This window comes from Botrytis porri (assembly GCF_014898465.1).
Source record: "Botrytis porri strain MUCL 3234 chromosome Unknown BPOR_008, whole genome shotgun sequence".
In the NCBI taxonomy this organism is placed as follows: Eukaryota; Fungi; Ascomycota; class Leotiomycetes; order Helotiales; family Sclerotiniaceae; genus Botrytis; species Botrytis porri.
Genome location: NW_024066082.1, coordinates 268,228 through 281,381, shown reverse-complemented (window position 1 = coordinate 281,381; position 13,154 = coordinate 268,228). Strand labels below are relative to the sequence as shown.

The 13,154-nt window shown below is 41.5% G+C and overlaps 3 protein-coding genes across 3 annotated transcripts; 2 read left to right on the top strand and 1 right to left on the bottom strand.

Annotated features, from left to right (window-relative positions):
• Nucleotides 1-710: 710 nt before the first annotated feature.
• Nucleotides 711-1,865, top strand: EAF01_006250 (uncharacterized protein; the record flags this gene model as incomplete). Its single annotated transcript, XM_038914504.1, has 1 exon — nt 711-1,865. One exon carries the CDS (start codon nt 711-713, stop codon nt 1,863-1,865), a length of 1,155 nt encoding a protein of 384 aa, XP_038769459.1.
• Nucleotides 1,866-2,546: 681 nt separating this feature from the next.
• EAF01_006249 (uncharacterized protein) lies at nt 2,547-4,263 on the bottom strand. The gene is made up of 2 exons (XM_038914503.1): nt 3,833-4,263; nt 2,547-3,706 (listed from the first exon to the last, which is right to left on the bottom strand). Exons 1-2 carry the CDS (start codon nt 3,979-3,981, stop codon nt 2,965-2,967), a joined length of 891 nt encoding a protein of 296 aa, XP_038769458.1. The 5' UTR covers nt 3,982-4,263; the 3' UTR covers nt 2,547-2,964.
• A 262-nt stretch (nt 4,264-4,525) lies between these two features.
• On the top strand, nt 4,526-8,542 carry EAF01_006248 (uncharacterized protein). The gene is made up of 4 exons (XM_038914502.1): nt 4,526-4,982; nt 5,090-6,764; nt 6,822-7,393; nt 7,457-8,542. The coding sequence occupies exons 1-4, from the start codon at nt 4,636-4,638 to the stop codon at nt 8,010-8,012; spliced, it is 3,150 nt and encodes a 1,049-aa protein (XP_038769457.1). The 5' UTR covers nt 4,526-4,635; the 3' UTR covers nt 8,013-8,542.
• The last annotated feature ends 4,612 nt before the right edge of the window (nt 8,543-13,154 follow it).

The following is a 13,154-nucleotide window of genomic DNA, read 5'->3' as shown; positions in this document are numbered from 1 at the left end:
TTCGAAACCCATGGTCATAAGTATGTCCTCACATACCTACCTAGGTGAACATCTCTTCTTATTCAACAACTGAAGAAACATTCAAGAAGATCATGAAGCTTCTCTTGTTTCCAACAATCCCGTGATCGACATAGCGCAAAGTATATCTCAGCCTAGGCCTCCATAAATCCGGTTATTATCGGCCCCGGATCTCACCGTTCTTCTTCCTCAAAGTCTAACCACCAAACCACCAAACCATCAAATCATCAACTTCCTCTATACGAACTTGTCAATGGTTGAACATACCGATACCTAGTCATCAATACCTTGAAAGGCAAGAGCTGTGACTAAGATTAACTCAGCTTCATGCGGAGATTATGATCATTTGATGTGGAAGTATTCACCAATTGCTAATCCTTCACTTCCGAATCAATGTTTGCTCGTTAGTGAGTCTAATGGTTTTACCTAAAAGACGTATTGAGAAGGTAGATATTGCATCCCTTCCCTCAAAGAGGACCCTTTCCCCACAGGAAATGCATGCTATCATCGATCTACTTTTCTTTTGTTAGGATTTACCACATATCTACCTTCTTATCAAAGTTCAATTCCCCACAATAGAGGGATCAGAATAACTTTATTAGAGTGTCAAATCTCACAAAGAAGTTTCTATTCATACATCTATCTTCCTAAATAGATACCTTTCATTCATTCTACTTTCCTACCCTTCAATCATGTTTCCAGATTACAGTTCCCCAGATCTTCATCTGGCTCATCCAACCCCAGAAGAAAAGCTAGCAACGTGGCATCTCAATTATGAAGAATGGGGCAAAGCACTTTCTAAATCAGATTATCTTCATCGAGAGCAATATCTCGCCAGCGTCCCCTTAACCTCAGAAGATGGGATAACCTACTGGTGTCTAGTCAATAAATCCTCTCCTCCAAATCACCGGGAAATCTATGCCTCCTGCGAATCCCTCCGTAAAAAAGCTTTTATATCTAAAGAAGGAAAAGTGGAAGAAGTTATCATTCATTCGATTGGATCTGTTTTTTGTCCTCCCAAAAATCGAGGCCGTAAATATGCTTCTCGAATGATGACGGACTTGGGCAGCATCCTCAAAACATGGCAACTCGACCCCAATATCCCCGGACGTCAAAAGACTCCCGCTTCCATCCTCTTCTCAGATATAGGGAAAAAATTCTACGCAAACCACGGCTGGCATCCCTTCCCCTCCTCGCACATTTCTCTCCCCCCTCTACCCAACTCTGCTGATTCCACCCCTTCCTCACATCTCACCACCCTCCTAAAAGAAGAAGACATACCCCCTCTCTGCGACCTCGACACTACCTACATCCGCCGCGTCCTCTCCCTTGCAAACGACCACAAGACCCACATTGCGCTCCTCCCCGACTACCCCACAATCCAATGGCACCACCTCCGCGAAAACGTCATGTCCACTTCCATCTTCGGCCGCGCCCCCGAAATCAAAGGTGCTCTTGCCGGAACCCCCGGTTCCCGCGTCTGGGCCTATTGGACCCGTGGCTACTACGGCCCCATTGATTCCCCCTCCTCGGGAAATTGTCTACATATTTTGAGGTTAGTACTCGAGGATGAATCGAATAGTGCGGCGAACGCGGAGAAATTAGAAGCGGTATTGCGGGAGGCGCAGAGGGAAGCGAGAGAGTGGAAAATGAACGATGTGCAGTTTTGGAATCCGACAAGGTTGGTGGAGGAATTGTTATTGAGGTCCGAGTTGGGGGGGGAGGGGGTCCACCGGAAAGTCGAGAGGGAGGAGGAGAGTGTAGCGAGTCTGATGTGGTATGGGGAGGGAGAGGGGACGGTGGAGGAGGTGGAGTGGTGGGGAAATGAAAAATATGGGTGGTGTTAGTTGGGTTTGTGGGGGGTTGGAGAGGTTGGAGAAGGAGAGGATACGGTAACGAGGGGAACGGCGGAATGGAAAGGAAAGGAAGGGAAGGGAAATGCGTTAGCTTTTTTCACTTTTTGACATGGGCGGGCGGCAGCGGATCTCTTCACATTGCATTGCATCACATCGTATTACATCACATTTAGCATTGAGCATGGCATGGCATGACATACCACGGTATCTCAGATTGTTTCATTTCTTTTCATTTCTTTTGATCTCGCTACTTCACTACACTACACTAGACAGATGAGACGAATAGGATGAATAGGATGGAGCGAACAGTAACATTTTGACTCGATAGCTCGATAGATAGAGAGAGAGAGAGAGAGAGAGAGAGCTCGAAAGATAGAGAGAGAGAGAGATATCTAGAATCATATCATATCATATCGCATATACATCAGAATCGAATTTTTAGGTATCAAATACAACACCCAAACATAAAAACATACATATTTGCAAAAAAAAAAGTGTTAGTTTAGGTATTCATCGTATATTATATACATTATAATATGATGTTACATTATTCAAATTCTCGTATGATATTTCATGACTGTGACATGGTGATACTATCTAGGTAGGTAGGTAGGTAGGTACTTGGCGGTGGTGATTGATGATCGATGATTTCTTTTTGGTTTCGAGGAATGGATGGATTTGGATATCTTTCAATCTCTACGCAGAGTGGGATTCTTACGCACGTACTTCAAGCATGTATCACTACCCTACCAAGGTATACCTGCTCGCTTCAATTTTCAAATCCCTTTCTTAACTCCCATCCCTTCCCATTAGATCCTCGGTGTAGATATTGAGTCTTTCGGGTTTTGAGGGAGGGATGGAGTAGAATACTCCGACTGTGTTGAGGGGTTGTATGTCCATAATAAAGTACAGTCATTTGCGTAGAGGATTGTGCTAAGTAGGGATACTTTTACGATTTCGAGACCTACATTTGCCGGCTGATAACTACATGGCGCACGTATCTTACGATTGATTTCCTCCTCTGAGAGTACCAGTTTTGTTGGCGTAGACGTCCTTTTATCTCGTTCATTTGGCTGGTAATGATGACCCATCATTCATACTCATGTTGCCGACCCTCATCTTGGGAGCGCCATTCTCGATTCTCAAACTTGGCTTTTCCTTCTTCGATCCAAGCTTCCATGATGAAATCTCCCACTTCCACTGCCCTGATAGCCGTACTCTTTATACCTCCTCTCGCGTTCCCAACTCTACTCTCTTTCCTAGTTACCGGTTCGTCATCTCTGGCTTTTCCCTTTCCTTTTACATCTGTCGCGCCTCCAGTTGGGATTTGCAATTCCGCGACCGCCGGTTCCCAGCGCTGTGGGTGTCTAATTGGCGCATTTCCCTCTCCTTCATGTTCTTTCATTTCCATAACAACTCCCCACGTACACTCCTCTGGATTCTTTAAGTCTTCCAATTTACTCGCGCTGTAAGCTAGCTTTCTTAAACAAGCACGTAATTCTTCTTCGACGTCAACATTGCGAATGGTACTTATATCGGCAGGAGCGCGCCCTTCGAGGAATGTAAAGCGTTCGTTGAAGGGGATGGAGGGAAAAGAGGAAAGATTAAAAATGTAGCGTTCGAGTATTTGGACTGAGGGGGAAGATGGGTAAGGTTCTGTGGGGGGGGAGGAGGAGATATCGTTGGGAGAGGAAGAGGATGCGACGGCGGGAGAATCGGAATAGATTACTATGGAGACGGTATTGATGGTTCCAGCTTGGAGATGAGGGGTTATGGCGCTGACGCAGGAATTTATGTAGGCGCAAAGTTCAGGGTGGCGGTTCTGAGGGACACTGAAAAGTGTTAATTTGGGAGTTTGGGGAGGGAAAAAGATAGGGAAGAGATTGAGGATCTGGCATAGAGATAGACCTCACACTGATAGGAAGTAGAGTCGTGAAGAAGGAAACCAGCAAACTTACGGGAAATTGAAAGCGCGCGTCAAGAGAAAGGTATTTTCAGGATAGAGACCGCGCGCGTGTAATATTGTATGGATTGAGAGAGTGAGGAAGGAGAGGAGATGCGTGTGTAGTGAGTGAGGGGTACTGAGAGGTGGAGGACGCGCCAGCATTGTGGATGGAAAAGATGGTTATCGAGTTGTGTGAGCTACTCTTTGGAATAGTAGAAGAGCTTATCGATTGAGGGGCGACTTGGTAGAGAATGTGCCGGGTGGTTGATATGGAATTTTGGCTGGCTTGCTTGGGACTTTGGCCGTCGGTATATGGTAGTATCGAGTAGTTATCATTACTCCATCATAACATGACTATTTTGGTATTTGAAATCCTTTTTGGAAAGTTCGTTGTTTCCAATTGCATAACAAGATGTCAATCATGGTGGAATCAGAGAAATAGAGTTTCCTAGTAATCTTTTGGAGGAAAACTCAAGAATCTAATCGATAAGATTTACCGACCTAGTTACCTACCTACCGACCTACCTACCTACCAACCTACCCACCACCAAACTCTAAAATCTCGACCAATGATTTGTGTCCATTTACCTGCCAAACGTGAATTTCAACCACGACGATCAACTTTACCGTGATACCGACTACGAATAAATTCCATCACTTCCCTCTCCTAAATTTATTCACCCCCCCCCCCCTCATCCCATTCTCTACAAAGCCCCCCTCCAAAAGGTGTCACTCAATTCCTTACAATCCCTCTTCATTTGTTTCTTCCATTTTATTTCATTTCTACATTCGATTTCTTAATTTGAAGAGTCAAATATGGCCTCACAGCACGAAGCACAGCTTCTTCAAATACTAGCAGACACACAATCATCTGCAGATGGACCCCGCAGACAAGCTGAAATCTTTCTGAAATCTGCTCAAACCGATCCAGCTTTTCCTTCCACGCTTGCATCAATTGCTTCGCATGCTACCGTCCCTTCAGAACTTCGACAAGCTGCTTTATTAAATTTAAAGAACTTTACTAGCAAGAATTGGACCGGTCATGATGATAATGGCAACCCTACCATTCAAATCGAGGAGGGCGCAAAGGCAGAGATTAGAGCACGAATGCTGGGAATTGCTACAAGTGATACAGATTCAAGGAAGATTAAGGGTGCAGCTAGGTTTGTGGAAACACTTCTCCTTGAATGTTCTTGGTCTTGGATATGCTGATGGAGGGGCATTTGATCTCGTGAGAAGCGCATATACTAATCTACAACTTAATGAACAGTATGGTAGTTAGTAAAATTGCCAATGTCGATTATCCAGATCAATGGCCGGATCTCCTCCCAACTATTCTACACATTATTCAAACCGGCACAGATTTACAATTGCATGGCTCATTAAAAGTATTAGCAGATGTTGTCGAGGAAAGTTTGAGTGAAGATCAATTCTTTTCCGTCGCAAGAGATATTGTCAATACGGTCTATGGTGTAGCAGTCAATGAGGCACGTCTAGGGAAATTACGCGCATTATCAGTATCCGTTTTCCGAGGAACTTTCGATATTATGGAAATGGTCAAGGACGAACATGGAACGGAAGTTAAAGCATTTGCAGAGGAGGTCCTAAAGGACTGGACACCATTCCTTGTGGCTATCATGAAGCAACCTTTACCTCCACCACCAAACGAATCTGAAGAGGATGGACCAGTCGATCAACAATGGCGTGGAGTTATTGCATTAAAGTTACAAGTTGTCAAGACTTTGATGAAGATCAAATCGGTATTCCCAACATTATTACTTCCACAAAGTCCAGTTTTATTCAGCGCTACTTGGGCAGAATTGTCTATCGCACAACCTATATTCCAAGAGATGTATGTCGATAATGATATGCCAGGTCGCATGGAGGATGCGGATAATTTGCCATATACTTTGGATTTCTTGGTATTGGAAGAACTCGACTTTTTACAATCATGCTTGAAAGCTCCACCAGTACAAAAAGAACTCGAAAGTCAATTGCAAGCAAACGCTGGTGCGGCTATGACCCCTTGGGTTGTTGATGTCATGAAGCTTGCTGTAAACTATGCACAAATTCTCAAGGAGGAGGAAGAATTATGGGATATCGATGTCAATTTATTCTTGGCAGAGGAATCATCTGTCACCACACAATACACTCTCAGAATGTCTTGTGGAGACCTCCTCATCAAACTTGGTGAGTGGTTGTCTCACGGTGCTTTGGAAGGCTTATTGGCCTATACCCAAATTATCTTTTCCTCGGACGCCGCTTCATGGAGATTGAGAGAGGCAGTTTTATTCCTTCTGACTCAACTTACAAACGATTTCTTGGATTGCGACAAAGAGATCCGCCCTGAGGTTTCCCAAGCTTTCTTACCTTTTATCGATTATTCTATCAACAGAGAGGAAGAGCCCTTATTGCGTGCCAGAGGATATCTGGTTGCTGGTAACCTTGCACAAAGTATACCCCAGGTTTCTCTTGGATTACTTGATCGTACAGTCAGAGGTGTCAATGTGGATGAGGCCGAAGTTGTTAAGGTTTCTTGCATTAAATCTATACAAGGATATATTCTAGCTCATACTGTACCTGCTGATCGACAACTTCCAATTATTGCTTCCATATCCGAATTTCTTCACTCAAAGGATCTTACAGAACTTGAATCTGCAGATGATCTTCTGGTTACCTTGGTGGAATCTTTGAGATCTGCAATTCAAATGGATACAAGAGTAACACTTGCAGATGAAGGTGGAGCTCTAGATTTATTGTTTGTTCTTGCAAAACATGGTGCCTCGAACTTTCAATTGACTATGTTGGTCACTGAATCATTTGAAGAAATTGTTGAGTCATTTACTGGTGGGCCGGGTTACACAGCTTTATGTACCAAAGTATTGCCTTCATTGATCGGTGCATTTGATGTGGGATCTATAACTGATGATGATCCTTTGGTAGAGGTAAAACTTTCTGGTGCTTTTGATATTCCCATGCTCGATACTGATATTTTCTTCTAGCTTGCCGCAGACCTACTTACTATTCTTACCGAGAATGGATCGGAACCCCTTCCAGCTGGATATGTTGCTGCCGTGTTACCTAAGTTGAATCGACTTTTGATGACCACAACTGAAGGTGGTATTTTACGACCAGGTGCTGAAGCAATCAAATATATGCTTATGCATGATCATCAGCAAGTCTTTGCTTGGCATGATGAAAGCAATAAAACAGGTTTGGAAGTTTGTCTAATCATTATTGATAGATTACTTGGTCCTGAAGTGGAAGATAATTCTGCTTCAGAAGTTGGAGGACTTGCAGCTGAACTTGTTGAGAAAGCTGGTCAAGAACGCCTTGGTCCATACTTACCACAACTCTTGAGAGCTGTTGCGACACGTCTTGCTACAGCAGAAGCTGCTCCTTTCATCCAATCTTTGATTTTAGTTTTCGCTCGCTTATCTTTGGTCGGAGCACACGATGTTGTTGAATTCTTGAACCAAATTGAAATCAATGGTCAAAGTGGTTTACAAGTTGTTTTGAGCAAATGGTTGGAGCATTCAGTTGTGTTTGCAGGATATGATGAGATTAGACAAAAGTATGTTTCTCTTTCCCATTCTGTTCGCAGATTCAATCATTGTCCAAGGCTAATCATAAATAGTGTCATCGCACTCTCCAAAATTTTCAGTCTCAATGATCCACGTGTTAATCAAACCATGGTTAAGGGTGATCTAATCATTCCAACCAGTAATCGGATCATGACTCGATCTAAGGCCAAACTCAGTAAGGACGGATCATACTTCACGCCCCCACCACAACTAACACGACAATCAGACCCCGATCAATTCACTATTATTCCTGCATCGTTGAAAATCATCAAAGTCTTAATTGAAGAACTTATGTCGGCATCAGGACTTCAAAATGCAGCAACAGCAGCAGCAGCAGCAGAATTTGCGGACGAAGATGGAGATGATGACTCATGGGAAGATCTTCCAAGTGTACTTGATCTAGGTTTGTCGAGTACAAAGGCAGATCTTATGGCATATGGAGAGGGAAGAGGTGGTTTTGGAAGAAACAGAGATGATGAAACTCAAGCTTACTTGACGGAATTCTTTGTTAAGGCTGGAAGAGAAAATGTAGGAGGATTTAATGAGTTTTATGAGGCTTTATCGGATGAGGAGAAGGTTAAGTTACAAGAATTGGCTCAGGGAGCTTAATTGATAAGTCGAGATGATGTGTGAGATAGGATTGTGATGGATAGATGATTTTTGGGTAGTTGGAGATTCGTATGATGTTACGATGACATGTTGAGGTAAATCAATGGGTAATTTGCCTGTCTGGCTGGTGCGCAGACAGGATTCTATTCCATGGTATAATATGACATCCAATGGATTCAGACACGGCAGTCTCTTCGTTCCATTGTGGAGGAATGAATGCGAGTGATCTGTATCACGAAATCATGACTTGAATGATGATTATGGGGAATTCTTGAGCTAAGAATAAAAGTAAATACTTATGATGGGTGGATGGGTGCATGGGCTGGGTATAAAAAATTATCATATGTTGTAAATGGATAGCTTGATGGATGGGGTCTGATGGATGGTTTGCTAAATATATGTATGCATGGGGATACGATGGGATTGAATAGCTTGGGATTGAATAGCTTGGGATAGATGGATTAGTATGGTAGGTGGTAGGAGGTAGGAGGTAGGAGGTGGGAAGGTAGTAATAAATTATTCATAGATTTTATTATTTGTTTTGTTTAGTTTTGGGGTGATTCTTTGATTGTTTGGCGTGGGTGCATGTGAATGAGTGTGTGTGTAGATGTAAATGTGTGATTGTAGATGTGTGATTGTATAAGTAGATGAGAATGGAGATGGAGATGGAGATATAGGGGTTTAAGTAATAATAATAGTGAATAGTCAATAGAATATAGGACTACAAGGATTAGAGGTGATATCTAGAATAAAAAGATATAAAAAGTTTGAGTAGATGAATATATAATTGTTTTGTAAAATAAGAGTCTAGCATGTAAAGAATGAGAGTATTTAAGCTATATTATATGTATTATTCCTTCACTTTTTGTTGTTCTCCTTTTTGGGGAGAAGATGGAAAGGAGAGGTGGCGTGGGGTAGGATGGATGGAATATGTGGAGTGGAATGGAGGGGAGAGGAGAGGAAGAGAGAGAGAGAGAAATGAGTGTGTATTTGTGTAATTGATTTCACTTACCGACGACATCTATCTTCTAAACTATACACGCATGTGTTGATGATGAGAAAAAGAAATATGAAAATCGCAATCTAATTTTGGGAATAAATTTACAGGAGGAAATTGTAAATCATAATTATCTCTTGAAAAGGGAGAAAGAAAGAAAGGCAGAGTCAAATCATTCGAATGAGGTTTTCAGTATTTATATCTGAGAGGTGAAGAGTCTCGTCTGGAGAGAAAGCAGAGAAGGATTTTATTAGAAATTGAGATTTGTAATGATATAGTGATATAATAATAAAAATATATAATTGATAGATATTTTTGTTTATTTATTTGTTTCTAATAAGGGAAACAAAGAATGGGAAAAGAGGAAAGAGTGAAGGGATTGGAGTTTGAGTTCGAGTTGGAAAGGAGGGATGTTGGACGTTGGATGTTGGTTGGTGGGAGGGGTTCTATTGATGAAATTCAATTTAAAAGCTTATGGAGCAGAAGTGTATGGGGTTTTGTCTCTTTTGGCTTTTGACTTCTTTTTGTCTGTATATCTGTTGTACTCATTGCGAGCTTGACGAGAGCTAGTTCTGTCGATTGAGGTTTGAATGATGTTGCTTCTGAAGAAGTCGATTTTATGCTATGTATCTACTCCTCTTCACATTACACATTTACCGATTGTGATGCATCACTACCAGGATGTAACTCTGGATACATGAAGACTCAGTCGACTGTCGGGAAACACATACTAGAATTCAGCTTTGTTGACTCGTAATGTGCACTATGAGGTAGTAAATACGATGTATGCGCGGTAGATTGAGTCCGATATATTTGTATAGAAGGGCTGCTTGTAACATGCTTGAATGTTTTCATGGTGGGTTTTGTCCTGCTTGGTGTTATACACGGACTATGGGTATGGAGTGGGAGTAAAGGTCTAGATAGTAGATATACATTCCAAGATTCTCTCGTACTTGGCAGTCATACTACACATCAGCTCTGCTAACTTACGATATAATATATAATACAAGGAGAATGCGAGATCTCCTCGTCCCGTATTGTTGAACTGAAAGTTCTGTATAGAAAGCTGCATGTATCTAGAAAATCTATTTCGGTTAGTGCGCTGCCCCTTCATAGAAATCTTCTCTTCCTTGTGTTAAGATGAGTTTTAGATATACAAAAAGAGCTTTAATGCGTCCAAGGATTTGTATGTACTATTTTTTTTTCTTGTTAATTGCCAGAAGCAAGATCAAAAGATGAAATCGGCTAGAGCGAATATAGGTTTAGAAGGAGCCGTATCCGCGCTAGAGACCATTCATAGTCGTGCTTTACTCCTCCTCTGTATCATTGTGAGTCATCATGACTTATGGATCAACTTCGAATATGCAGAAACACTCATGTGTCCGCACGTTGTTTTAATATAGGCCACTTTGGTAACTAAACCAAGAGGATATTGCTGCATCGATTGCAGAAATTTGTTCAGTGGAGTATACTAGATATATGAAGGTGGAAAGGGATGAAGAGGAGCCGCAATGATTGAGGAATCGGGTATGCTCGTATTGAGCGTGATATGAATGAAGGAAAAGAAAGATATTCGCTAGTAAGCTAGGTCAGAAGAATTGAAGCTAGATGAGTTGAAGTCAAGAGATGCATCAGTTCGTAGTTTTTGAAATTGAGTGAGATGAACAGGATATCCATACAATGATTCATACAAGACTGATTTGTATAAAAAGATAGACATGTAATCAAGATACCTATATATATTTCAACATTCAAGTAGGTGAATCAAATTGCTGATATAGAGGTTGATTGATGAAAAGAATCGCGTTATGTGAAGTGACTTGTGTATAACTTGCGTACATCAGAAACATCGCTTCTCATCACTTATACACGGAAAACTAGGTAGGTAGGTGTACCATAAAGATGAAAATTATCAGCTAGTCAACTGAATACAATAAACAAAGTAAAGAGCAGAATGTAAACACCAAATTTCATGTTCGTATCGGAGATAACTGGATATACAATAGGAGGCTGTTTGGTAAGATATACCAAATAGATATGTGTCTTTGAAGAACCGCATTGTATACTGGAAGTGTGAAGTGCTGTTCCTACTATCATGACGCTAGCTTTCAAGAGTTCTTTGACAAATAATCAAGGTGAGATGTGCAACGAATGTATACTTGAGTGGTTGCTGTGACAAATGATTGAAAGTTGATCTGTAGCAGGAAGTTATTGTGAAGGTTTCATTACATACTGTACATCTTCCCTTCTGCAGGAAGAAAATGCTGTTTTGACAAATTGTTGGGATGAGATATGCAATAAAAAGTTATCATGAAGTTATCATGATAAATAGTCAACAGGAAACATGTAATGCAAAACTCTCGAAACATTTTCTGACACAGATTCAGAAAAGATATGCAACATACTATCCTTTCAACGTGCCAGAAGATGCAATAGAATAGACAGCCACCGGACACATAGGAATTGAAGACGTAGAAGATAATATGATGAACACTTCAACATGCTATCTTGTTTTCATGATCCGCAATTGGTAAAGAAAGCTTTACAGAATATCCATCTAAATCAATGAAACAACCCACATTCATAGATATTAGATGGTAATGTGCGTCAATGCCCCCCTCCCGCTCCATCTCCTTTCCTGTGCTATACAACCACTACCTTAGGAATTGCGGAACACAGAGATGTGCAACGATCTCATTCATTCAACCTTGGAGCCAATGATCTACATATCCATTCATACATCCAGAAAATCAATACAAATTCAACAATACAGAAGAAAATACACAATACTCCATTCCTCAACCCATTCAAAGTAAAGCAAATCCATGAACAGGATAGCACCCATCGCAGATGCGAATAAAGACAAACAATCCTAAGTCTACCTACCTTTGACTCCCAGCATCATCATCGAAATTCCCCCAAATGCAACTTTACTATCCGGACATGTGGATGTTGTAGACTTTAATACAAGTTAACCTACAACAAACCTAACTCCCGACCACCCGAGATGACGCATATAATCTAGCAGGAAAGTTGTGATCATGTTCATACTCATACCTGAAATCTGAATCTCAATAGATCGAGACGAGAAGAGTAACAATGATGTTATCATTCTACTTGTAGAAAGAAATCTTTCTATCTTCAACAGCCGTTATCAGTATACTCCCATCTATTACATGTAGGTTTCCCTTTCCAGTCAGTCCAAGAATAGAAAGTTCGAAATTCTCTAGCGCAGATGGCGCAATAGATACTCGTCAGTTTCCGGGCAAAGATATACTTGTTGTAGACGTAAAGGCTAGTAATCTCATCCCAAGTGCTACTTCGACTAAACCACACACCCATCATCGCAACCGCCATGGAAAGCCTAAAGCACACCATCAATATAACCCATCCCATCCCATCCCATCCCAATCCTACATCATCACACCACAACGCATTCCAGCTTTATGTAATCCCCTCTCTCTACTCTACCAATCCTAGTACACGAAACAACTTCCCCAGATATACACAGCTCACCTTACTAATACCACTTTAACACCAATCAAATAACCAACCAATCAATCCCGCAAAACCCAAATCTCCCAAAGCAAAGTAACACAAGAATGCCACTAAACTAGTCCGTCCAGCCAGATGTCAGATGTCATCAGTCGGAAAATTTCCTGCTTATTAACTACGAGAAGCAGGCAGACTCTAAAATAGCGATCGTTACCACAACGGTACAAAGTTACCTACCCCAACAATTCATTCATTCATCTACCAGTACAAGGTAATCAGGAAAGAATTCAAACTCATAGGACAAAAACACAACCCCCCAGTCGCAGACCTAAAAAGAGAGAGAAAAGAGTCTAGAGCTAAGTAATTGCATTCTCTCATCCACGCAATCCCTAGTACCTCAAACTCCCTCCCCACCCGATAAAATCCCACCATTTTCTCTCCCTAGCATACAATAGCATACTTCGAAGACTCCAAGAAGCACAAAGACCAACATCCCACTAAAACAGATGTAATATGTCGATCCCCCATATTCGAAACGCTGTCAGAATCCCCAAGTAGCGAGAGAAAAACTCTCCATACTGACGTGTATCCCAAAAAAAGAAACGTCATGTTGACGTCAACAATAATATCAATATGCATGATTCAATCGA

Bases quoted from the DNA above. Each gene is read 5' to 3' on its own strand.
- EAF01_006249 (XM_038914503.1), bottom strand. From the start codon at position 3,981: ATGCTGGCGCGTCCTCCACCTCTCAGTACCCCTCACTCACTACACACG. The intron at 3,707-3,832 runs GTAAGTTTGCTG...AACACTTTTCAG, and splicing joins ACGCGCGCTTTCAATTTCCC to TGTCCCTCAGAACCGCCACC.
- EAF01_006248 (XM_038914502.1), top strand. From the start codon at position 4,636: ATGGCCTCACAGCACGAAGCACAGCTTCTTCAAATACTAGCAGACACA. The intron at 4,983-5,089 runs GTTTGTGGAAAC...CTTAATGAACAG, and splicing joins AAGATTAAGGGTGCAGCTAG to TATGGTAGTTAGTAAAATTG. The intron at 6,765-6,821 runs GTAAAACTTTCT...ATTTTCTTCTAG, and splicing joins ATGATGATCCTTTGGTAGAG to CTTGCCGCAGACCTACTTAC.